Genomic DNA, 27,058 nt, shown 5'->3' with positions numbered 1-27,058 from the left:
TGAGTCTATTACAAAAAAAGTTCAAACCTCTAACACTACGCCCATGTCTGCTGCATATACATAATGTAGAAGTATGTATATATTACACAAAACATTTTTAAATGAAGGAATTGCACGGTAATTCATTTTTGAGATAGGCAATATCTTAATTTCGGTTTGTTTCTATTTAAAACAAGTTCTGTAGTGTTAGCTTCTTGAAAAGGAATTTCTATACGCCTAGTTCTTTCTTTTTTTTTTAAGATTTTATTTATTTATTCATGAGAGACACAGAGACAGAGGCAGAGACATAGGCAGAGGGAGAAGCAGGCTCCCTGTGGGGAACCCAATGCGGGACTCGATCCCAGCACCTTGGGAATCACACCCTGAGCAAAAGGCAGAGGCTCAACCACTGAGCCACCCAGGCATCCCTGTACTCCTAGTTCTTGAAGTATTGCTGGTTTCTGGGGCATCAGCAGAATGACTCTGTATTTGGAAGTCCATCTGGCTACAGTCAAAAGTCCCTGAGAGTATTCTGAGAAGACAGGGATAGAACTGGCATACTTTTTCTGGTTTCCCTGAAAACTGGGCAATGGGAATAGCCAAGTCCAAAGCGGCAGACAACCCACGACATTCCTTAGTCCGATGCCTGTGAGCACCCTGAGATGCGTGTGGAGAAAAGCAAGGGGGATCCCGGTCCAGGGGATATCAGAGAGTAAAGAGGCCATGTTTGTTGAGATGCTTAGAGCCCGAAAACTAGGAAAACCCAACTCCCTCCTTTGAAAATACAGAAAAGTAAATTTATATAAAAATAAAGAGGGAAAGGATCACAACTCAATCCCATATGAACTTTTTAAATTTTTATTTATTTTATGATAGTCACACACACACAGAGAGAGAGAGAGAGAGAGAGAGAGAGAGAGAAAGAGGCAGAGACATAGGCAGAGGGAGAAGCAGGCTCCATGCACCGGGAGCCCGACGTGGGATTCGATCCGGGGTCTCCAGAATCGCACCCTGGGCCAAAGGCAGGCGCCAAACCGCTGCGCCACCCAGGGATCCCCCATATGAACTTTTTAAGAAAAAGAGAGAGATTTGCTGGAATAATATCTCTCCAGACCCCCTTTCAAGACATGCTAGTGATAGACATGAAAATGATCATCTATGGTCTCAAAACACACTAGAAATGTCAGGAAAGTGTCACACAACACAAAAGAACATAGTTCATGACTAGAACAACTAGACTAGATGGTTTAACAAAACAGGAATGACTTGGATAGAAAGTGAAGGATACAGATACAGAAAACAGGTAAGAAATACCAACCAAAGGCAAAGGGTCCCCAGAGAAGAAAAGCAAAGTGATGAAGGGGGCATGCTAAGAGCTGTTAACAACAAACACCACCATAAACTTGCCTGAAATACCAAACAGCTTTAAGCTCCATACTAAAAAAGGGCATACCACATATCTGGGAAAACAGACCCCAAACAATTAAGTCTATGCGTAAAATTAACTGGCTTCAAATAAGAAAAGAAACACATCCTGGGGCGCCTGGGTGGCTCAGTTCTTTGGTGACTCAGGTCATGATCCTGGAGTCTGGGGACCCTGCATGGCATTGGGCTCCCTGCTCAGCGGGGATCCTGCTTCTCCCACTCCCACTGTCCCTCCCCCACAGCTCGTGCTCTGTCTCTCACTCAAATAAAAAAATAAATTCTTAAAACGAAAAGAAATGCATCTTTTGGTCACGCAAACAGAAGGACCAAGTGTTTTTTACAAGGGAAAGATCAGATTGCCATCAGATTGCAACAGCAGCATCTTATGTCGTAAGACAGCAGAGATCTAGTCTTATAAATCCTAAATGGGAGCCAGAGGTTTTATATCCAGCCAAACTGACCTTCTGTGTAAAGACTGCAGACACACTATTAAACATACAGGAACTCAGGCTGTTTCCGTGAATTCCTCCTGGGGACACACTCCCTACAGCACAGATGACCGAGACCCAGTGAGCACCACTGGCTCCTTACATCACAGAAAGGGAAACCAACCACCAAACATGGAGCCTAAAGAGACCAGGAATACATAAACCCAAGCCCAATCCAGCCTCTAAGCCACACTACCAATTTACAGGTTACAAGGAAGAGAGTGGAATATATGTTTAACGGCACCACAGGGATGCAACCAGTCAAATCTACACTATAGGAAATTCTGTGGGACAAACAGCCTGATTGTGTCATCAAATAAGTTACAGGAAAGAAGAGAAAAATCTAGATTGTAAAATAAACTCAAAAGGTTTTCAACCAGTCACCATGTATGGCCCCTTATGTAGATCCTGATTCAAACAGATTATAAACATAAAGATATTTATGAGACGGGGACAAGGGTGGCTCAGTAAGTTGGGCGTCTGCCTTTGGCTTGGGTTGTGACCTCAGGGTTCTGAGACTGAGCCCCACACTGGGGTCCCTGCTTGGCAGAGAGTCTGTTTCTCCTTTTCCCCCTGCTCTTCCCCCTGCTTATGCTTTCTCACTATCTCAAATAAATATTAAAAAATATTTACAAGACAACTTGAAACCTGACCAGTGGCTAAACAGCTGACGATATTAAGTAATTGTTAATTTTCTTTTTTTTTGAGAGAGAGAGACAGAGAGAGCACGCACATGCAGAAGTGGGGTGGGGGTGGCATGGGAGAAGCAGAGAGAGAAATTTCCAAGCAGACTCCATGCTGAGCATGGAGCTTGATGTGGGGGCTCGATCTCATGACCCTGAGATCATGACCTGAGCTGAAATCAAGAGTTAGATGCTCACCTGACTGAGACACCCAGATGCCCTGTTAATTTTTGTAAAATGCAAAAAAGTATTGTGATTATGCTTATCTTCTGGAGACACATATTGCATTATCTCCACAGAAAACAAAACATCACATCTGGGATTTACCTCAAGAAGATAACAACAATCATTAATAGCGAGTGGGGGTAACCATGAAACCTGACTGGCCGAGTATTAACTGTTGAAGCTAGGTGAAGGGTACATGGGGTTCCTCTTTATACTCATCTGTCTGCTTTTACATATGTCTGAAATTCCCCATAATGAAGTTTTTTTTACTGTCATCAGAACTAAATATGTAAATAGACTATGGTTATTATAACAGAACTGCCTACAAAGTCTACATACATTGCAAAATGGTTTTTTGAACTGTGCCTTTCTTTAGTTTCTTGAAAAAAATGTTATGTATAGAAGTTTCTGAGACAGATTCTCTATGTAAATGAAAACGACACCAGTAAGTGCTACCAACTAGATGTCACTTCGTCTTTCCACTATCACATGTGGTCTTCCTCTCTCATTTATGCTATGCTCTCACACACTGATCTGTCTGGTCAGTGTTGTGGCTGATTCCTGTATTCCACAGGCATGTCTGTCAGCTCTGGCCCACTAACTCCAGGAGACAAAACTAAGGTCAGGCTAAAGGTTTCTGTCTTGACCCCACCCGAAATCAAGAGAAGAAATGGTCTGCTGTGATATTAATGGAGAGGCTTCCTCAGTTTACAGCATCCCCTTGTTTCCTGTTACACATCGGTTTTTTTAATGTGATACTTGCTTTTTATCACAGAAACTGTTGGGAAAGTGGCTTTGCAGAGATAGGCTATCATCAAAAGGGATATAACGTGACCTAATGTTGAAACTGCCAACACCCTTAAGCTATTAGTTTGTGTGGTTTCTGAAAGATTGTCAAGATTGCTGGCTTCGTGACAATTTAAATCCCATGGCACCCCTAAGTCTCCTGAGCCCCCTCCTGAGGGCTCCCTGGCACAATTCAGGAGCCAAGGCTTTAAGTAATGAATACCCCAATACAAAGATCTCAATCCCAATTTTTAAGCAAGTGCTGCTTATTTCAATAAATTACAACACAGTATTTTGAATGTAAAACATCTAATTCCTCTATATTAATACTGGCTGTATAAAATACCCACTTACAAAAAGAAAAACTTAGGCTTTTAGTGAAAAAGAGTTCAAAGGATGTAACTGCTATCCTATTACCCACAGGTAATATAATAAAGTATTTAAAAAATGTCATCAGAGGAAACTAAATATGGTTACTACAGTTACTATAATAGAATTGTGCCTACAGGGACACCTCGGTGGCATAGCGGTTTAGCACCTGCCTTTGGCCCAGGGTGTGATCCTGGAGTCCCAGGATCAAGTCCCACATCGGGCTCCCTGCATGGAGCCTGCTTCTCCCTCTGCCTGTGTCTCTGCCTCGCTCTCTCTGAGTCTCTCATGAATAAATAAGTACAATCTTTAAAAAAAAGAACTATGCCTACAAAGTCGATGTAGGTTGCAAAAAGTTTTTTTATATTTATTCATAAATATAAATATACACTGCCCAGAGTAGCTGGTCCTGTGTAAAGCTGCAAAACCTAGTTATACTCTCTGAAAGATCAGAATGAGCAAGTTTTCTGGGTCTGTACCTGATTCAACTTCCAGTGGAATTCCGCAGGTTTATACTTCTTCTCTTCCGAAGGATCTTGACGGAGGAGGAAAATCAGCCGGCAGCCATGGACATAGAGAGAATAATGGTGCCGGTTCATGTCTGCAAAGGGAAATCCTACTGGTAAGTTGCCAACTTAAGACCCTAAGGAGAAGTAAAAGCTATTTCCTTAATGGATTTTGAAGATGCAGTTTCATCAGAGTAAGTGAACTCTCTAGTTGGGCCAAGGCAGGATTTAGAAACAAACACTCAGATTTTACTGAGAAGTGGAGCCCGATTTACTGTAAAACAAACAACCAAAGAGCATTGCACGCAATAATTTGAGGACAGAACCACAGAACACTGTGTGTCGCCAAGCAGCCTGCAGGAGCCCGTGGGGTAAGAGCATGGCGTCCCACCTCCGGCACCCACTTCAGGAACCACTCGAGTATGACCGTTGCCCTGAAGGCAAAATTGGAACCTACCTGTTTTGTCCGAACTACAAAGAATCGTCTCCTTCTTCCTGCCAAAAGGCCCGTGCCTCATCCACACAGAAATCGTAAAAGGTTCCTTTGGGTTGACTGAGACAATGCCATCTGGGACCCTCACTGCCTGCGTGCCATTGAACTCGAAGACCTGGTCACTGTCATGGCCGTTGTCAGTGGGGAGGCCGACGGTCCAGTTCGAAGACCCACTTGGGGAAGGGAGCAGTTCGGCAGTGCCAGACGTAGCACCTATGCCAACACGGTAACACCGAGTACACGTTATGGGAAGGACTTCAAATAGTTTCAAAGCCACACTAAGGCAATTAGTCTGCTGGTTCCAATTTCTGTTCCCTCAAAAATAACGGTTTTGATTTTTAAAAAATCTTAAATAGTAACTGGATATTTTTTAAAAGGGAAAAAAAGGAAGAAAACATTACTTGTAATCCCATTCAAATATGTCCACTATTAACATCTGAGTATAAACACTTCCAGTCTTTTCTTTATGAATATATACATATTATAAAAATGGAGCCAAGCGATGTGCATACATATACACTCCCATTACTATTCTTCCATAGTGTAATTTTAAATGTCTGAAAGGCATTGTGTTGCATGAATATCCTGTGATTTACCTGACTGATCTCCCTAATGAACACTGAGGTTGTGAGCTCTTTTTTCTATGACAAACCTTGCCTTTATGAGGACCTCTGTGAGACTCCATGATTATTCCCTTAGCAGAAATTCCTAGAAATGGAATTAATAAGCCAAACAACAGGGAAAAAATTTTCCAGCTGTGATTACACACTGCCAAGCTCAGTTTTCTTTTCTTTTTACTTTTTTTCAGATTCTATTTATTTATATAAGAGACAGAGAGGGAGAGAGCAAGAGCAAGCACAAGCAGGAGGCGCAGAGGCAGAGGGAGAAGCAGGCTCCCCACTGAGCAGTGAGCCCAATGTAGGACTTGATCCCAGGACCCCAGGATCGTGTCATGAGCCGAAGGGCAGATGTTTAACCAACTAATCCACCCAGGAACACTCAATTTTCTTTTAAATGTGCATACAGAAGAAGACTGTGAGCTCTCCCAGTCACCTGGTCCTTCTCTGTTCCTCGGAGCTACATGATCTAATGTATAAGGCTGATCAAATGTGAGCGCCTGACACTTCCTAAAAGTGTGAACTTCTCCTCCTTCAGTCACAATCAATTCTTCAGTAAAAATGAGGTCAACACCACCTCCTTTGTCAGCGTGATGGGTACATGAAATGAGGTAGCACATACGGAAGTACAGAGCATACAGTAAGCACTCACATATGAAATTCTTTCCATTCTTCCTGACTTTAAACTGTTCTGCTGAGAAAATGTTCACTTAATACCATAAAAAATCATGGCACTGGAGAGAGAAAGTACGTTTTAAACATTATACTTAAATATATACAGGGGTGCCTGGCTGGCTCAGTTGGTTAAGTGTCTGCCTTCAGCTCAGGACATGATCTCGGGATCTTGGGATTGAGCCCCACATCAGGCTCCCTGCTAAGTGGGGAGTCTGCTTCTCCCTCTCCCTCTGACCCTCCCCTCCCCTGCTCATGTTCACTCTCTCAAATAAATAAACAAAATCTTAAAAAGTATATATATATATGTAATATATATAAACTATATGTCTATATATACAAACACAGTTTAAAAAAGAATTTGTCCCAGTTCTCTTAACTATATATATATATTTAAGCACACGAATATTTGGACTCAGAGTCACGCAACACCAGCATATATTCATCATCGGGATAAGCTAGCAAAGAATATACTTTTCTGCTTTTGCTTATTCCAGTTTTGTAAGAAATCCTAAACCTACTGGCTATTATCAGGCTGGTGGAAAGACAGGTCAGCACGGGCAAATGCCTTCTGCAGAGCTGATACTGAGCAGCTCTGAAGACAAAATCCCTTCTGATTACAAAGAGCTCACTCAAGTTATGTGTATTCTGGCACTGGTGAAGTGAAACATTCCCCCTCAGCATTTTCTACAAAAGGCATCCATATCTCACCTCTACCTCATTTAGATAAACTAGAAAAATGCTCACAACTGATGGTGAAGGCAGAGCTCAAGGCTTTGATCAGATTTGTAACCACTGGTCTCTTGACTTGACGTAATGTTTGTGCTAAATACAATCTGCTGAGACTCAACGTTAGATATATCTTTAGTTTTGCTTTTCTACCTCACGTTTGCCAAAAGCTATTGTACCACCTATGTTTTTCTTCTTCAGTCCTTAGACAAACATCTCATTTCATTTCCTACTCACCCTACTTACACAATCCCTCTTTGAATGAATGAGTCTCTAGGTTAGAGAAACACTTTCTTCAAATCACTCGTTCTTAAAATGCGCTTCCACATAACATTTTGAACAGACTTTCAGGGGTTTATGAACCTCCTAAAGCCCATCCAGTAGGAAAATTAGCCAGGAAGGCAGTAATGGCCACTGGAGAGTCAAAGTCTGATTGAACACATGATTGTGACCAGCAATACATGCACACACTTCCCTTCCACTTGAAAGGGTGTCTCTCTCCTTCACTGAACCACTGGGCCTCCTTACCACATAGCTGGTGAAGGGACTTCTCCGAGTAGGTGTCACGGTCACAGCCTTTCCCGATGTGGCCAGTCTCCAGCTCCACCGTTGCCTGCACCGAAGCCACAGATTCATCACACGTTTCCAGGTGGACATTTGGGAAGAGGGCCAAAGTGCCTGTGCCAGGCTCATACTCGATCCTATTGTTCCATCCTGGGTCGGTCCACAGAGATTGGGATGAGAAGAAAGGAGGCAAACGGACACTTTAGCTTTCTCTCCTAGATGCCACTTAAGAACAGGTGTGAGAGCAGAAAGGAAGACTGGGCTCACCTTGCCACCCGGGGCTGCAGGTGGGCTTGATGCTGACCTTCACCAGCACATCTTCTGCTGCTCTTCGCTTCCCACAGTCATAGGCAGTGACTGTCAGCTTATACTGGTGCTCCTTCCCATAGTTTAGCTTCTCTGTGTTTTTTATATAACCTTCCAGAGGGGGAGAAACAACAGTGAGGATGCAAAGCCGGGCTGAGTGCAAAGTACATGGGCTTCAAGTGTCAGAAACACCAGCAGAGAAATAAACCCTGGGCTGGTGGGAATTAGCACTCGGTCTGGCTTTCCTGAGCCTAAAGACACTAAATCCACCTTACAGACTGGTGAAACAAGAAACCCAGTCTACACAATTCAACCTTCATTTATTCTCATAGTTTTTCTTTTTGGATTTTTTTTAAAAGATTTATTTATTTATTCATGAGAGAGAGAGAGAGAGAGAGAGAGAGAGAGAGAGAGAGAGGCAGAGACATAGACAGAGGGAGAAGCAGGCTCCATGTAGGGAGCCCAATGTGGGACTCGATCCCTGATCTTGGGATCACAACCTGAGCTGAAGGCACCGCCCAACCACTGAGCCACCCAGGGGTCCCATCTTTTTGGGTCTCATATTTGCTTTAAGATTATGCAGTTCACATGTAAGAGAACAAAAAAGACATAATAATTCAAGTATTTCAAATACTAAGCACAAGATCAAGCTGCAGTAAATATTTCTTGTTAAAAGATTTATTCCGGGGATCCCTGGGTGGCGCAGCGGTTTGGCGCCTGCCTTTGGCCCAGGGCGTGATCCTGGGGACCCGGGATCGGATCCCACGTGGGGCTCCTGGAGCATGGAGCCTGCTTCTCCCTCTGCCTGTGTCTCTGCCTCTCTCTCTCTGTCTCTGTGTGACTATCATAAATAAATAAAAATTAAAAAAAAATATATTAAAAGATTTATTCCGTGTGTGTGTGCGCGCGCGCGCGTGTGTGTGTAGAGAGACTTCCTACTACCATCCACCAGAACAGGAGCCTACTTTTGAATCTGAGTACAGATGTCTATAAAGTGTTTGCAATGTCCATAATTTCATCAGAAGATTCTGGCCTGTGCATTAACAACAGAGACACCGTATTACCGGCAAGAAGCTGTAACCTAATAAAGAAGCTGAGTTTTAGCATGAGTTCATTCTGCTCAATGACAAAGGATGGAGAATCTGGCAGGAAGGCATGAGCCTTCATGTTCAAATGAGGCAGAAGGCCCAAATCCAACAGAGGACAGGAAACAGAACAACCAAAGGTCAGTCTTTTTGTATGTGTATCAGTGGAAAGATGAGAAGGTACAGATTAAAAACATGCCAGGTGGGGGATTTCTTTGACCTTGGTGGGAAAGGAAAAAAGAAGGGCGCCCCATAATAGAACACATGACTTCAGGTACAGAAGAGACACTTTCTGGGGACAGGATAAAAAAATGTGAGACACACACACCACTAGGGTTCTGCTATGGACTGAATGCTTGTCCCCTCGAATTCATGTGCCAAAGTCCTAACAATGTGATGGCGTTATGTTTGTGTCCCCCCAAATCTGTGTGCTGATGTCCTAACAATGTGATGGTGTTACAAGGCAAGGCTTTGGGGAGGAGCTCGGTTTTAGGTGAGGCCGTGAGGGATCACGGGATCCCAGAGGGCTCTCTCCCTCCGCCACATGAGGATGCAGTGAGAAGACCGCCCCCTGTGAACCAGGCCTCAGGCCTCATGAGACACTGAACATACCAGCACTTCACCCTACGCTCCCAGCCTCCAAACCCGTACGAAGTGTCTGTCGACTGAGCGCCCCCAGCTTATGGCACTTTGTTACAGGAGCCTGAAGGGACGGAAGATCGTCTCCAATCTGAGTTTCGCTGGCGTGCAGACCTGCCCATGTACCGTTGCCTCGGCAAGGAAGGCTTGCTCCTCTGACTCACCATCTTTGTCGATGGCGAATGGCACATCTGGAGTGACGATTTCATAGCTGCAAATCTGGCTGAACTGAGGGGAGCAATCCGCGTCCACGGCCTCCACCCTCAGGATGCTGTCGTACTGCTTGCCCTCGATGACGGTTGCCTTGTAGGACTTCTCCTTGAACACTGGCGCATATTCATTCACATCGTTCACCTGAATATGGACAGTTGCTCTGGAGGAAGAAGAAGAAGGAGAAGAAAAGCTGCGTGTTCGGTTTGTTTTTTTGTTGTTGTTTACCCAAAGTCTACCGATTCAGCTGTGTTTTTAGATTTCCTTCTGCTACTGTCTCATTTCATGAAGTTCATATGATGGAGATAAAAATCAAACAAGTCATTGTTTTTACTTTCATGTGGAGATAACTTTTAAGAAAGTCAAAATAGGAATCTGAGCAGATTATTCCAGGTCCCAGGAGGAAGACAGCTCATTAAAAAAAAGGGGGGGCAATAATATAAAATAAAAGAGACTTGGGGTTCTCCTAACAGTGTGGGTCAGGGCATGCAGAAGAGAGATGAACTAGATAAGACAGAATGAGAGCCAGAGGAAGAAGGGGCGAGACGTAGACAGGAGATGGACAGGGAGTCTGATAGGAGCACGCGCACAGCACTGTTCCTCCTCTAAGGAACAGAGACCACCAGCAAGCCACTGTTGCCCATCACTTGTTAGTGATCCAACAAACGGGGGATGTCAACGTGACCTCAACGTTGCCCTCCCCGCAGACCCCTTGCTGCCACGTTCTGCCTCCCCGCTCGGGCAAGAGGCAACCAAGGCACCGTGAGGCCCGATGCAAAGAGAGGGCTGTTGATCAGGGCGTGTTTCTGACAAGATCTCCTACTAAAATCAGGCCTTTTGCAAGGACCACAGTCATGCCACACTGTGCAAGACAGATGAGGAGGGGTTCGCTGGCACTCAGCACCCTGGCGCTCACCGGGACCCTCTGCGCCCAGTGCCTTGGGTCCTTCCTGACCCTTACAGGGGCTCCCCGGCTCTTGTCCCCTGCCTGCCCCTCTCTCCTGTGCCCAGGCACTAAGTAGAAACTGAGACTCAGCCAAATGAAGTCTGCCTAATGCCCAAGGGATGGCGAATGATGGAGAAGACAGGAATTCTATCTAAATCCAGGTCTTGTCCAGAGTCTTGTCGGTAACCTTGGTAGTCCTTAGCAGGCAGGAAGGACAGGGGCACAGCCAGGATGGGGCACAGTGGCCAGCCTGCTCTCACCAGCACAAAGGAATTCCACGTCCTCAGAAGCCACAGGAAGGGCGCCTGGGTGGCTCAGTGGTTGAGCATCTGCCTATAGCTCAGGTCATAATCCCAGGGTCCTGGGATCAAGTCCCGCATCGGGCTCCCTGCTCAGTGGAGAGTCTGCTTCTCTCTCTCCCTTTATACAGCTCCACCCCGGCTCTTGCTTTCTCTCTCTCTCTCTGTCTCTCTCTGTCTCAAATTAAATAAATAAAATCTTAAAAATAAATCAACAGTCTTGGGGACAGGGGCATTGGTCACTACTGCTTTCTTCACACATACCCTGTCTCTGCCCAGCTTACTTACTTATGAGACTTTTTCACGCTGGTGCCATCCGGCCCCTTGCCGCAGTCATAGGCCTGGATGGTGAATGTGTAGTCTTTCTGCAGCTCACAGTCCAGTTTCTCTTTTGAGCGAATTATTCCCTCACCAGTGGACTTATCCACTACCACTGCATCAAAGGGGACATTCTGCCCATGAATTTTAAATCCACAAATCTCACCTAGGGAGTCAAAGCAGCACAGGTTAGAATTTCTGCCCCACGAGTCCACACATTGCACCCGCCCCTCCCCATCCTTATGCTCCCCAAAAGAAAAGAAACAACAACAGTTCAGCAGCCAGGGGTTTAGAGGGTCTGTGGACAAAGCAAGAGCACTGTGCTTTGTGGGGTAAGTTCTGAGGGCTTTAGTAAAAAGAAGCATGTGTCTGGCTTTCCAAGCAACTTGCTTAACTTTGCATCCATTCATGCAGGAGTACAAAAGAGAAAAAGAGAAAATATAGACAGGCATTTCACAGGAGTACTTAAGATAGCTCCAGGGTAAAAGTAGTCTCATTAGCATACAGCCATGGCCTGATAACACTGAGGAACTGACCCCAGCTCTTGGGGACAGCTGGGCAGTGATTCAGATTTGGACCAGAGAGAAGGCTAAAATGCAGTTAAGTGTTGAGAGAGGAAGAAGTATGACATATAGGTTCAGCACCATAATTGCAGAAATTCTGTCCAGAAAAAAAAAAAAAAAAGTCAAAAGAAACAAGTCTTCCTGTGCAATGAGCCTGGCTAAAATTAGGGAATCAAAACAAACTACTGAACGAGAAAGGTAGAAATACCAACTTCTCAGGCATCCATTTCAACAGCTAGAGTCTACTATTAAGATCGGTTCCATCATGGGGAGGGATTTGCTAGACTTGCCTTTGTTTCCAACGCTACCCTATCAGACCTGAAAAAGAAGCCTGCCTGGGGACATCCAGAGATCTAAGTTGGCTCACAAACTTAGTTGGGGTGAAAATCTAGGTTTCCGTTCTTGCTCGTGGGAGAACAAACATAAGTGTTTCGATGTACATATAAAACTTCAAAAAAATGTATTTCATATAAAAATGAGACTGCCCTCTTCCAAAATTATACCTCACAGAAAACAGTTACAAAGTGAATCTCTGAATTGAGGAAAAAATGTACAGTACTATCCATACAGTTCAAATGGATGTCTGATTTCCAGATATTTCTAACCAAGGGTTTGGTTACATACAATTTCCATCATATATTTAAAAATAGAAACAAAGTAGGAGAATAAATCAGAGTAAAAGAGCATGACAGTTTCTTCTGTTTAAGGGCTGATTCCCAATTTTATAAACAAAGTTAGTGGGTTAATATTTATAAGAGGGATAGAAAGAACCCTTTATCACCTTCTTTGGTGACTGTCACCTCAAAACTCTCTAAAGGGAGAAAAGATAAACCCATGTCAGTAATGCAGGAAAGAATAAAGATGGAACAATAAGGAAAAAAGTCAAAGATGCACATATTACATAGAAAAGCTTGACATAGTTCAACAATCAGCTTGGTAGCCACTCCCTAGAATCACTACAGTGGAACTAGATCTTCAGGAGCCCAGTGTCTCTGAACCCAACCCCACAAACTACTACGTGATGTCCTAGAGGTGAAATCTGCTGCAAAATTTCGTAACACCATCAGGTGTCATTTGGACCATTTTTAATGACCACTTTCACAGTCACAGTTAATAAGTAAACCTATTTGTTAGTTTGCAGTTTTCAGACTTTTCCTTTTCAAATTAAGTTCCTGTGGCTTAAATCTGGTAACATTCAACCCAGCAAGAGATTCTGATGAAACAGAAAACAAACATTTGGAGCAAAGGGTTTTTAAACTTTGTTCTTAAGCTAGAGAAATAATCACGATTTTCTAACCTAAAAGACCCAACTAAGGCAATGCACACAAACCCCTCTTTTAATGGAATATCTGCTTGAATGTGAACCGAAACCAGATTCCATTTTAAATGCGGTGATGTCACAATGACCATGGCTTTTAGTGAAAACGCAGTCCTACTAAGTCAACAGACTGCTGCCTACTGTGGTAGGGGGAAGGGGCTGACACGCAGAGGTCAGGAGGCCAGGAGAGAGTCCTGCTGCCTCTCCGGGAGGGAGCCACAGAGCCTGCCTCAGCAGGGCAGCTTCTCTTCCCTAATGGCAACATATCTGAATTCTCTTGTTTTTCAATGGTTTTACCATGTATTTGTATATCCCTGAACTGTGTTTCATTTTGCTTGTTTTTGAGGTTTGAAAAAATGGTATTACATGGTATGCAATTTTTTACTTGCTTTTTTTTTAAGTTTACTTATTTTATTTCTTTTTTCTTTATTTTACGTAGCCTCCACACTTGGCAGGAGCCTACTTAAAATGCAAAGTTCGAACTCATGACCCTGACTGAGATCAAGACCTGAGCTGAGATCAAGACTCTGGATGCCTAGGGAGGTGGGCGGGGGGTGGGGGTGACTGGGTGACGGGCACTGAGGGGGGCATTTGATGGGATGAGCACTGGGTGTTATTCTATATGTTGGCAAATTGAACACCAATAAAAAAAAAAAAAAAAAAAGACTGGATGCCTACCTCACTGAGCCATCCAGACCCCCTTTATTTTTTTAAGTAGGCTCCGTGCCCAACATGGGGCTTGAACTCACAATCTCGTGATGGAGAGTTGCATGCTCTACTGACTGAGCCAGCCAGGTGCCCTGTGCCTTGCTTTTTCACTCAACCTTGTGCATCTAAGATTTATTCATTCCTCTTAGTGGATATAGAATACAGTTTATTTACTTTCACGACTACCTTCAGCGAGAACCCAAGGAGTTAGAGCAGGTAAATGCTTAAGACACTGCCTGGCACTCAACAAGTGTTCACTATCACTATATTTTCCATTGTGTGAGTGCACCACAATTCCTGTTTCCTGCTGTGAACAATGCTGTGATAGGTATTTCTAACCATGCTTCCTGTTGCACATTTGCAGTCACTGTAGACCTTGTCCTGTCCCAAAACTGGAGCCACTAGCCACATGGGCTGTTTAAAATTAAATTAAAATCCATATTAAAATTGAATAATATTGGGGCACCTGGGTAGCTCAGTCGGTTAAGCATCTGCCTTCAGCTCAGGTCATGATCTGGGAGTCCTAGGATCGATGCCCCCATCAGGCTCCCTGCTTCTCCTTCTGCTAGCCCCCCACACACACACACACTCGTGCTCTCTCTCTCAAATAAACAAGTAAAACCTTTTTAAAAAATTGAGTAATATTAGAAATCAGTTCCTCCAGCACCCTGGCTGCCACACCTCAGGTGCTCAGTGGCCATGGGTGACTAGTAACTATCAAGCGCAGGATGCAGACCCAGAACGGCAAGTTCTAGTGGACAGAGTGCTCCGAGTCAGGGCAAACTACGGTGTGCATGCCGAATCCAGCCTCTGTGTGTTCTCAAATAGCCTAGAAGTTAAGAGTGGTTTTTACTTCTTCAAATATTATTTTGTGACACAAGTAAATTGACTGAAATTCAAAGTTCAGTGTCCATAGTAAAGTTTTTTTTAAACGATTTTTAAAAATTTATTCGAGAGAGAGAGAGAGAGAGAGAGAGAGAGGCAGAGACACAGGAGGAGGCAGAAGCAGGCTCCATGCCAGGAGCCTGACGCGGGACTCGATCCCAGGACTCCAGGATCACGCCCCGGGCCAAAGGCAGGCGCTAAACCACTGAGCCACTCAGAGATCCCCCCATAGTAATGTTTTATTGGAATACAGACATGCTCATTTATTTATGTATGGTCTATGGCTGCTTTTCCATAAAGTGGCAATGCTGGGTCACCACGAGAGAGACTCTACAGGCCACAAAGTCTAAGACTTTTACTACTAGCCCCTTACAGAAGCTGATCACTAAAAGATGAATAGATCACTAAAAGATGAGTAGAACTACTGAGTGTCAGGTATGTCAAGGTATGTCAAATTTCTAGAATGTTCTTTTTTTTTTAATCTTTTTTTTAAATTTTTATTTATTTATGATAGTCACAGAGGGGGGGGGGGGCAGAGACATAGGCAGAGGGAGAAGCAGGCTCCATGCACCGGGAGCCCGATGTGGGATTTGATCCCGGGTCTCCAGGATCGTGCCCTGGGCCAAAGGCAGGCGCCAAACCGCTGCGCCACCCAGGGATCCCAAATTTCTAGAATGTTCTAATTCATTATATTATGTTTACATTTTGGGGGGTTCATATTAATACTGAATAATGCATTTTAAAATAAGTCAGGTTGCTCAGTTTTCAACTCAGAGTTTATGCTTCTAAAGAGAAAATTGTGATCAGATCCACATGATCTGAGTTGGCATACCTGAAAGTGACAAAGGATTCCTTCCTGATGAAGGCCACTGCATAGGTGAGTGTGGAGTTAAGACCCTGCGATGAAATATCTGACTTGGGTAATGCTGCCTACGTAGTCATTGCTGAATAAAAGTATAAAGACACCCATTCAAGCAATGTCCTTGAGACTGTTCTGACCATGAGATTATCATGAGGAGTGGAACTGTTTGCCAAAAGATATACACTCTCAAACTCTCTCCTTTGAGATACCAGGCTGGGAGGTAGGAGGAGGAGAATGTAGAGTATAGAAAGGCAATGGGGAGTTTCAATTTTATACTTCAATGTTCAGGGGAGGTTTCATTGATAATGTCTGAGTAGAATGCAGAGGGAACTAAGGGAACAAGCCACATGATTATCTAGGGAAGAATTTCAGATGGGACAGCAAGTGTAAAGGCCCAGAGGCAGGCTGCATAGGAACAAGGAGGCCTACCCTACGGCAGTGGTTAAGCAGAGGGTAGGCCAGCAGATGGAGCCCTACAAAGACGAGTAACCTGAAGCCACAGTGGCTGCTACAAGAATTGCAGCTCATTCTCCAAGTGAGCAGGAAATGACTGGAATGTTTTATGCAGAGAAAAAACTACAGTTTATATTTTGAAAGAATCTAACTGACTTCTGTGTTGAAAATAAGTCTATAAGCAAGGATGGCTACAGGAATGACGCAGGCACAAGAGGCTGAAAGCCAGAACCGGGGGCGAGTGGGGTGGTGAGAAGTGGCCAGATTTGGGGTGTGTTCTGAAGGTACGGACAATGTCAGGGGATTATGAGTGAGAAACCCAAGGACTCCTAAATTCCCTTCAGTTGACATGGGAGAGACCACGGATGGAAGGTCTGGATGGGGGAAGGGGAATTCATATTTCAGCTTGGAACGTTCATCTGTATTATGATCTATTATAAGGAATAGTGTCTCAAAGATATGATTATCAAATTAAAGAATATAAATTATTTTGAAACTCCCGTATTTCTAGGCTTCTCTCTAAAAGACTGGATCCATTTATAATGAGAAGAGCAAAGGGTGCACTTCCATCTTTCCTATATGTCCCCACCTATTCTGAGTATTTAAGTGGCTACTTGAATCATGGGCTATGCCAGAAAGATGCAGTGCCTCAAATCCACAGGTACTTATTAAATCGCTGGCAGGCTGGGTCCTTTCGCCTAGAACGACTTTAGACACTGTCTGGCCAAGAGGCAGCTCGCTGCAGTAGGAGCTGTACCCACTTCACAGACCTGGGTTTTCCCTTCACAGACCTGGGTGACCCTCCGTGTCACCGAGCCCACCGAGCCACCTTCTGCAGACCTGGAAGTGTACCCACTGCACGGACCCATCTCGCCTTTTCATTAAAACATAACTACAATAACATGACACAGCCAACAGAATTAACAATTCGTTAGGAATTTTCATAGTGAGTGTTCTACTGCCTCGCCAATTACACTCAATTTATCATCTTCTTCCCTCCAGCCAGGGCCCGGTTTCCATTACTTTCTGTCCCCATTCTCCCAGGAGCTGATCTGTTAAACTTTGAAGTTGTCACAATTCATTCTTCCTCCCTCTTTCCTCCATGCTTGTACCTACAGCTCTATTATTACACATACATGACAGTTACATATGTGTAGTATACATGTTCCATGGGCACTTCACGGTGACCGTGTGTAAGGTGCATCTCTGCCCCTCTGTATTCCCAGGCTGCTCCCCTGGCCTCAGCCTTCTTTCAACCTTCACAAGGAAGGACTTCTCAAAGTCACCTCTCCCATCCTACTTTCTTTCTGCCCTGCTGTCCCACCCAATTCAGACCACCTACTGCTGCTCTGCGAGGTAAGTCTGCAGAAACCCCCACTCTCATCATATGCAAAATGTCCCACCAGCTTTCCTAGGTGACCTCTCCAGCCATGCTGGCCTCCACATACACCAGACCCCTTTCCCTGCTCTCTTCTCTAATTCTCCAAGAGCATCTAAAATAGCCAAAGAGGGACACCTGGGTGGCTCAGTCGTTGAGCATCTGCCTCCAGCTCAGGGTGTGATCCCGGGGTCCTGGGATTGAGTTTTGCATTGGGCTTGCAGTGGGGAGTCTGCTTCTCCCACTCACTGCGTGTCTCTCGTGAATGAATGAATGAATGAATGAATGAATAAATAAATAAATAAATAAATAAATAAATAAATAAATAAAATCTTTTAAAAAAATAGCCAAAAGAACTTTACTGACGCATTCTTTTAAGCAAAACATAAAAACATAACAATGGTTAAACTCAACAGAGTACAGATTTTTTAAAAGATTTTATTTATTTACTCATGAGAGACACACAGAGAAGCAGAGACCTAGGCAAAGGGAGAAGCAGGCTCCCCACAGGGAGCCTGATGCAGAACTCAATCCTAGGACCCAGGGATCTTGTCCTGAGTGTGAAGGCAGATGCTCAACCACTGAGCCACCCAGGAGCCCTCAGAGTACAGATGTGACTTCTCCATGTCCAGAGTCACATCCAGGGTTCTGGGCTGACAATGACAGCCCTCCCTTTGAGAAACCCAGCTTCAGGCTGGCCCTGCCTTCTTCCAAACCGGAATATGGCCCCACACTACACTGCTCTTCCCTAAATGGAAGGGGTATCTGCAATGTCTATCCTAGAACAAATTAATTTTATTCTTTCAAATTTTAATGTCTCCCGGCTCCTGGGGCAGTCCTGCCCTTATATGCACTCCTTATGATCTCTAGTGCTGACTCAGTTAGGGTTCTATGGTTGTAACAGACACCCATTCCAGCTAACTCAGGCAAAAAGGGACTTCAGTGGAAAGCCATCAGGAGCTCACAAAATTGACTGCAAACCAGAGGAAAGGACTTGGAAAGACCCAAAAACCAAGGCAGGAATAGGACCCATAACTCGCAGAGCAAAACAGCCTGGGTGCTTGGAATGCAATTGCAAACAGTATTAGCAGCTTTGTCCCTCTTCTCAGTATTCATATTCACGGAGGGAGCATCTGGTTGGCCAAGCTTGGGTTTGTGTGCACTTGGCTGGGGAAGGCGTGGTAATGCAGATCCACCAATCTGAACCCAGTGGGGAAGAGGTTAGAGGCTGTTACTACTACACTCTTGCTAGTCCCATTCTTGTCCCTAACCCGCTTGTCTCTACATAGCCTCGGTGCCCACGCTCACCAGGTGGATGTCCAGGCTGACCCCGCCACCCACCCAAGGGTTACCCTGAACAACCCAAGCAGAGCAACCAAGGGCTACTACACCCATTCTCCAAGCTCCTCCCTGGCTACAGCAACAACTCCCAAATTTCAGTATGCTAAGAACTGCCTGAGACGCTTGCTAAAAATGTGGTTTGTCAGGCTCCATCCCCAGAAATTCTGACTCAGCAGCTCTGGGGTGGAGCCCAATAAAGCTGCATTTTTAACAAGTGTCACCAGATAGCTCCAATGCAGGTAAGCTGTAGTCTACACTCAAAAGAGACTGGCCTGCTGGAGGCTTCCAAACCTCACTGGCTAGATACAGGCTTCTCAGGCTCTCCCTGGAGATACAGACTCAGCTGAGAGTAGGTCATCTGCATTCAAGGCACAGGCCTCGGTGATTTGGACAGGGTATTAAAAATCACACGTGCAGTAACATCCCATCTCCTCATGTTGGCAACAGAAATCCTCTGGCCCCTAGTTGATTTGCAGCCCTCTGTTCCTGCACTGTGTGCTCACCCCACATGCCACACAAGCTGACTATTTATGCCTCCCTTTGGAAGCCCCTCCGGTTCCCACCCCTGCTCCTATCTTTCCCCTGCCTTCACTGGGTATGTCAGTTATGCTCATCCGTTAAGCCCAGTCATCCGTGAGCCTTCTCTAACCCACATCATCTCGTCTTTTTAGCACTGCAGTTCAGACTGCTCTCAATTAGCACTAAATTAAAAACTCCAAGTAGCCCCATTTAACTCCTTGTCAATGCTGGTTTTGCCTTCCCACCTAGATTATTGTTGCTTAGAAAACAGGGACCAACTTTTATGCTTCTTTCCATTCTCTAGGAGACCTGGCATGGCTACCTGATATTTAATAATTACTATCTCAAACCTTTCCTGGAGGCAACTGCACTTAAAATGAATTCCCTCTAGCACTTAGCATGGATTTTCTGTCCAGACACTTAAAGTGCTAACTTGGGACACCTGGGTGGCTTAGTGGTTGAGTGTCTGCCTTTGGCTCAGGATGTGATCCTGGGGTCCTGGGATCAAGTCCCTCATTGGCATCCCCACAGGGAGCCTGCTTCTCCCTCTGCCTGTGTCCCTGCCTCTCTCTCTGTGTCTCTCCTGAATAAATAAATAAAATCTTTAAAAAATAAATTTAAAAAGTGCTAACTCAATGGAGTACCGCCTTATGTTAGGCTGAACCACATGAAATTTCTGGCATTCTATTTTTTCAAATATTTTGATATTTTCAATATACAACAATGACAATTTCATGTGGTATAACAGAATATATCCAACTCATTGTGGCAAACACAATGCCTGCCCAGTTGCATGGGCTAAAAAAGCAGAATTGGTAGTGATGTGTGGCAGTCAACCCCACTGGCCAACCTTAGGGCACATGAGTCACACAAATGAGACCGAATGTGGAGAAGATTACAGATCTGAGCTGGTTCTAGATAGATATCAACAAAGATACAGTTCCATTCTTGCCCTGAAATTTCTTTCTTTCTTTTTTTAATTTTTTTTAATTTTATTTATTTATGATAGTCACACAGAGAGAGAGAGAGAGGCAGAGACACAGGCAGAGGGAGAAGCAGGCCCCATGCACCGGGAGCCCGACGTGGGATTCGATCCTGGGTCTCCAGGATCGCGCCCTGGGCCAAAGGCAGGCGCTAAACCGCTGCGCCACCCAGGGATCCCTTGCCCTGAAATTTCTTTCGAATTCTCTTCGTATTTTAACTGTTTAACCTCTTATAAATTACCCAAACTCCATCTGGGAAGGCAGGAAAAAGAGCGCTGGGCAGGAACCACATAGTAAACGGAAGGGCCGGGGGGGGGGGGGGGGGGGGGGGCTGATGGGTGGTGCTGGGCTTCTCCTCCAGGCAGTGGGGAGGGATGGCTGTCAAAACAGCGGAAAAAGCCCTGTATAAGGGGTGTGAGGACTTAACTTCCCACTGAATACATAAAACATACAACATGCTTTCATATCCACATCTACTTAGGCTATTAGCAGATCATGGAAAAGGGGTTGAGAAAGGAATTCACTCATTTTAATTTCCTAGAATAGCTGACAAGTACCAAGACTTGAGTCTCTGGGTTTCTCCCAAGGAAACAATCTGGGCTGGACCCTGTATATTCAAATGAGTGTCTGATTGGTGACGGTTCACAATGCAATCTGGTGACTAAGCTTCCAACCCTACGTGTATATTTATTTCGGGGCTTCAACAAGTAAACTCTGGTGGTTGTCCACACTCATATCCTGTGATGGGATGCGACTGTGAGCCAGGACATTTATAGAGCGTTTTAAAGATAACATCGGGGGTGTCTGGGTGGTTCATTTGGTTGAGCATCTGCCTTCGGCTCAGGTCACGATCTCAGGGCCCTGGGATCAAGCCCCACATTGGGCTCTCTGTTCCTCGGGGAGCCTGCTTTTCCTTCTCCCTGTCACTCTCCCTGCTTGGGTGCCCCCTCTCTGTCCCTCTCTCTCTGTTAGATAAATAAAGTATCTTTAAAAATAATACTTTTTAAAAAAGAGAACATCAGGGAAGTGGACACAGCAAATGTACCAATCTACACTGGAGCCAGACCACTGGGCTGGAAGGCAGCTCTATGGCCTATGAGCTGTGTGATCTTGGGCAAGGCCTCTCATTCCTTCTACGAATGTTTGTGGAGCATCAGCTACTCCCACATGCCAGCCTGGGCGCTGGGGATTAACTGAAGAACAAGGTTGTCAGGCTGCTGATGGACACACTCAGACCTCCATTCCCTCATCTGGAAAGCCAGCAGCAGCGGGAGTACCCACTGCAGGAAGCTATTGAAAAGAATCAGATAAAGTGACCCATGGAAAGCCCTTCGAACAACCTCTGCCATACAGTAAGTGCTCGGGAAGTAGTAGATGCTACTACCCGCACCAGCACCATCATGGTGGCAAATTAAACTCCATGCCATCACCAAAACCAATCAAAGATCAAAATAAGCCTCCAAATGGGGCCTCTGGCTTACCCCAAAACACTAGTTAAGAAACTCAGTGAGAAAATGGAGTACCATGAAGTCTATTACAGAAAGACAGAAAAAATATTTATCACACAATGTTAAATAAAAAAATATTTCTAAAATATTCAACTATTAATAACAGCAGCAGCAAACACTATATATAGCACTTACTACATACCAGGCATTGTTTTGAGTTCTTCATATTTACTTATTTATTTTTTAAAGATTTTATTTATTCATGAGAGACACAGAGAGAGAGAGAGAGAGAGAGAGAGGCAGAGACACAGGCAGAGACACAGGCAGAGGGAGAAGCAGGCTCCCTGTGGGGAGCCTGATGTGGGATTCGATCCCCAGGACCCCGGGATCACAACTCGAGCCAAAGGCAGATGCTCAACCACTGTGACACCCAGGCACCTGAGCTCTTCATATTTATAAATAAGCAAATAATCCCCAAACCCCTGAAGTATGTGGCATCACTATCCTTGTTTTACAATGAGGAAACTGGAGCACAGAGATGTTCAGTCATTTGCCCAAGGCCATCCAGCCAGTAGCTGCAAAGGCAGGACTCAAGCCCAGGCCAGTAGGCTGGGGAGGGCAGGTGTCTGTGTTCCTGATGGTACCCGCCTGCATGGCCCCAGAGGGCAGTGTTCTGTGCAGGACAGGTGCCATGGCAACAGAGGACTAGGGAGGCCCTGCAGAGGCTCCCCTCCAGGGCAGCAGGAGGAGGGCTATGCTTTAGTAAGAGTGTTTGCAGAGCAACTCCACTCCCAGGCATACACCCAAGCATGCTGAAGACCTATGTCCACACAAAGACTTGTACACTAATGTTCACAGCAGCATGATTCATAATCACCACAAAGTGAAAACCATCCTAATGCGTGTCAGCTGATGAGCGGATAAATGAGAAATGTGGTATGTCCATACAATGGCATACTATTCGACAATAAGAAGGACGGAAGGACAGATGCATGCTATTACTGAAGCATGGGTGAAGCTTTAAATTACCATGCGAAGGGATCCCTGGGTGGCGCAGCGGTTTGGCGCCTGCCTTTGGCCCAGGGCGTGATCCTGGAGACCCGGGATCGAATCCCACATTGGGCTCCCGGTGCATAGAGCCTACTTGTCCCTCTGCCTATGTCTCTGCGCCTCTCTCTCTCTCTCCCTCTCTCTCTGTGACTATCATAAATAAATAAAATTTAAAAAAAAAAGATTTAAAAAAAAAATTACCATGCGAAGTGAAGATACTAGTCACAAAAAAATCCAGAACAGGCAAATCCATAGACACGAATTAAATTAATGGTTGCCAAAAGGGGTGGGGGGAGTGGGGAGTGGCTGCCAACAGGGTGCAAGGATTTCTTTTAGGGTGATAAAAACATTCTGGAATTAGACAGTGGCTGATGGTTGCACAATCCTGTGAATACACTCAAACCCAGTGAACTGTATACTTTAAAAGAGTCGATTTTATGCTATGTGGATTATATTTTTTAAAAAGAATCTAAGGGGATCCCTGGGTGGCGCAGCGGTTTAGCGCCTGCCTTTGGCCCAGGGCGCGATCCTGGAGACTTGGGATCGAATCCCAAGTCGGGCTCCCGGTGCATGGGGCCTGCTTCTCCCTCTGCCTGTGTCTCTGCCTCTCTCTCTCTCTCTCACTGTGTGCCTATCATAAATAAAATAAAATAAAATAATTTAAAAAAATAAAAAAATGAAAAGAATCTAAGAATAACTGTTCCCCATGAAAATCTCCAGAAGGAAGGAATTGATTTACCTGTCTACTATGGCAAATACAATCACGTTACCACTATGACTTGGCTGTAAACTGCTTCTTTCTCTTTATAGTTTTTAAATCTTAATATGTATCTTTTGTGCATTAATAAAAAACAGCTAGGAATCCCTAAAAATGTACAACTTTAAAATAAGTAATATTGCATCCATAATACATTAAGTTTTGATAAATGATACAATAACATTCAATCCAGAGAGAAAGAAAAAATAAATGATATTTTATTAATATGACTTTTTCCTTCAAAGTATATTTCACTTCCTGCTTCCCTTGTAGCTTCCTGCGGTGCTCACCATGGGCTTCATGGCAAAGAGTCACCCTGCTTGCCTTGGCATCCTGCCTCTGACATATGCTGATGGATGAGGTCAGTGCTCTGTGTCCCAGATTCCTCTCCTAAAGATGAGGATAGCAGAAAGCACTGGCATTTGCTTTTGTTTCATTTGTGGGCAAAGACTTAGACAAGAACACAAGTCCTCTCTTGCAGCCCAGAGTTCACTGTTCAGTATGAATGTTGATACAGAGGAGAAGGAACCTGATACCCAAAACACAGGAGAAGGATGGTGGGGCTGCTGATCCACAGGAAGGTTGGTTGCAGAGTTACCACAGAATCACTAAAAATACACGATATGGGGGAAGTCTCAGCTATGCTGAATTAGCATTTTGATTTTTATGCCAACTTGCAACAAATATGCCTTCTTTTTCCAAGCTTTTCACTTGAGAACCCAATGTCTGACTTAGAGGTACTGGCATATCCTCCAAATGTTTCCAGTTCCGGGGTGTTCCATGTTCCGGGGTGAACATGGTTTGGACTTCTTTATGTGAAGAGGGTGTCTGAAATTGAGAACCATCTATTCTGACCCAACACACGAGGGGAATTTTTGATGTATGTCCATATTCAAGTGGAGGTCAAAGGAGCCCAACTGGAAGAAGTGTGGATGGACAGTGCAAGTGTGGATGGAACAAATGTTCTCTTGGAAAGGGCTATTCTGAAGACTATGATTCTGACTTTGGAGGAACCAGAGTGACTGGGAGCGTAAGGAAGCACGACATCTGAAATTCCTTACATTAAAACGTATTAACTTTAAAAAGAAAAAAGGAAACCAGGGATGGCAGGAAGCATACTTACCTCATAAGACTGTGGAGGATTAAATACAAATTTGTGTTTGGAAAGCACTTAGAACAGCGCCTGCAACATTGCAAAGGCTTTATAAACGTTCTGTATTATTAATAATGCAGCAGGAGGGTGCTCTAGACACAACAGGTCTGCAGTGGACACCCCGTAGAGAGGCCCAAGGGAGTGAGTCTAGAACTCCTGACTCCAGGCACTTCTTAAAATGCAGGAAATGTATCAGTCCACTCAAAAACATAAGCTAGATAATCTGGTAAGGTTATTTACACAGGTCAGAGAGCAGAATCTCAGGTCCCCACAGACCTACTGTACCCAAATCTGCATTTTTAACATGATCCTCAGGCACTCTGTGTGCATGCTAGTCTGAGGCACACTGGTCCAGATGTTACCTATCTGGTCACACCAAGGAATACAATGATGCAATAAATATTTTGCTTTTCTACAAGGACAGGCTTTTTTTCGGCTACCAAACAACTATTAAAATCGAAAGATGCAGTACACAGAAGCCACAAACACCTCTTAGTTAGCAAGACGTTCTCAGAAAGGCTCAAAAATAACCTGACTGCATTTATGTGAAATGCTCTGCATCCAATCCACATTTATCAACAGTAAGATAAAAGCCACATTCGTACCTGCAAATCGCAGAGGTGCGTCTTTATCCAGGGCAATCAGAGGAGGGTCGAGGAGCACTGCATTATCATTTTCTGTGATTATGCCATGATAGGTGGGCTCAAGCCATGGTTTGTGTTTGTTAACTGTATTTAAAAGAGAAAAAGATGGAAATACACCAGGTCAGAATTATTAAACTCCACTGCTTTTTAATAAAAACACCCATCTATTACTAAAATAACAAAACATTCATTAGTCTCCAGGCAATAATTGTTTGTTTGTTTTTAAGATTTTATCTATTTAGGGACACCTGGGTGGCTCAGCGGTTTGGCGCCTTCCTTTGGCTCAGGGCATGATTCTGGAGTCCCAGGATCCAGTCCCACATCGGGCTCCCTGCATGGAGCCTGCTTCTCCCTCTGCCTGTCTCTGCCTCTCTGTGTCTCTCGTGAATAAATGAATAAAATCTTTAAAAGAAAAAAAAGATTTTATTTATTTGAGAGAGAGAGAGCAAGCACCAGCAGGGGGAGGAGCAGAGGGAGAGGGAAAAGCAGACTCCCCACTGAGCAGGGAGCCTGAAACAGGGCTCCTTCCCAGGACCCCAGGATCATGACCTGAGCCAAAGGTAGATGTGCCACCCAGGTCCCCCAACACTTGTGTTTTGTGCAGTTTGGTATTAAGACCCTAATGGGATTAATCCCAGAGTAAGTAATGTAGAAACTGAGTCTATGAAGCAATCAGAATTGAGAAATAAGCTGCTCTAGAAATTAAGAGAGACTGATGGCTATAGACAAACCATCTGTTTTTAGCCTATCACAGGAAAGTTACAAAGAAAAAGACACTAACACTTCTTTATGGCAATAAAAATATAGAATCACCTATTTAAAACTAGCATTATGAACAAAAATAGTAAATTTATGAACATCTCAAAAAAGAAAAAGAAAATTTATGAACATAAAATTACAAATATAGAGTATAAATAAAACTAAATGCAAAATTTCTGAAAAACTTTACTAAAAACAGGGTTTGCAAATAACCCACGTAGAGGTCAGGCCGACTTGGGGTCAAATTCCAGCTCCCTTCTATTTCTATTGTTCGCTGTGTGACCTTGAGTACATAGCTGACCTCTTAATCTCAGTCTCCTCACCTGTACACTAGAGACACCCTCGCAAGCCACAAGGCTGGGGCAGATCACTGGAACGGCTACCTGTATCCCTCTTAGATGGGAACCAGCACTGCTGCTTTCATCTGTAAGGTAAGAACTGCCATCCTAGTGGTCCGCTCACACCAGTGAAATCCAAGTTTCATTCCTATCCATTGTTTTTGCCTGGGGCCTGGCTCCCACGGACCCTGCGTGAGACCTTCTCCCACTGAGAGCCAGGGCCCTCTCTGAGTCCCCATTCCTCCAGCATATAATGGGCAGCCCAAACCTTTTTCATTTCTTTTTGCCTTCACGAGTGCACACATCATAACCCTGGCATGTATATTCCTGCCCCAGCTGAGCCGATCTAAAGCAGAAGGAATGGCATGAAACTTCATTTTCAAGGAGACAGTACCTATTTGTCAAATGAACTACCTGCTTCTTTTCTGTAAGTCCATCTTCAGAAGGATCTAAAACTAAGATTCGGAGCACTTGGGTGGCTCAGCGGTTTGGCACCTGCCTTCGGCCCAGGGCGTGACCCCGGGGTCCCAGGATCGAGTCCTGCATCGGGCTCCTGCGTG

The 27,058-nt window shown here is 44.6% G+C and overlaps 1 protein-coding gene and 1 non-coding gene across 5 annotated transcripts in view; one reads left to right on the top strand and one right to left on the bottom strand.

The window, feature by feature from the left end:
• The window catches only part of CLSTN1 (calsyntenin 1), an 80,483-nt gene that overhangs the window by 12,086 nt on the left and 41,339 nt on the right, over window positions 1–27,058 (bottom strand). For 2 of the 4 annotated variants that reach the window (XM_055305101.1, XM_055305103.1), the window contains exons 2-9: window positions 25,363–25,485; window positions 12,684–12,713; window positions 11,310–11,505; window positions 9,731–9,939; window positions 7,804–7,953; window positions 7,501–7,686; window positions 4,919–5,167; window positions 4,435–4,556 (exon numbers count right to left, since the gene is read on the bottom strand). In XM_055305101.1, coding sequence (XP_055161076.1) covers window positions 4,435–4,556; window positions 4,919–5,167; window positions 7,501–7,686; window positions 7,804–7,953; window positions 9,731–9,939; window positions 11,310–11,505; window positions 12,684–12,713; window positions 25,363–25,485 — 1,265 coding nt within the window. The remainder of the gene's footprint in view (window positions 1–4,434; window positions 4,557–4,918; window positions 5,168–7,500; window positions 7,687–7,803; window positions 7,954–9,730; window positions 9,940–11,309; window positions 11,506–12,683; window positions 12,714–25,362; window positions 25,486–27,058) is intronic. The other 2 variants (XM_055305102.1, XM_055305104.1) reach the window with 1 other exon arrangement.
• LOC129497988 (small nucleolar RNA SNORA40) lies at window positions 24,026–24,136 on the top strand. The gene has a single exon (XR_008662033.1). It is a non-coding gene; the product is annotated as a small nucleolar RNA SNORA40 (small nucleolar RNA).

Source organism: Nyctereutes procyonoides, unplaced genomic scaffold (genome assembly GCF_905146905.1).
Source record: "Nyctereutes procyonoides isolate TBG_1078 unplaced genomic scaffold, NYPRO_anot_genome, whole genome shotgun sequence".
Taxonomy (NCBI): Eukaryota; Metazoa; Chordata; class Mammalia; order Carnivora; family Canidae; genus Nyctereutes; species Nyctereutes procyonoides.
This window is presented reverse-complemented; position numbering and strand designations above follow the sequence as displayed.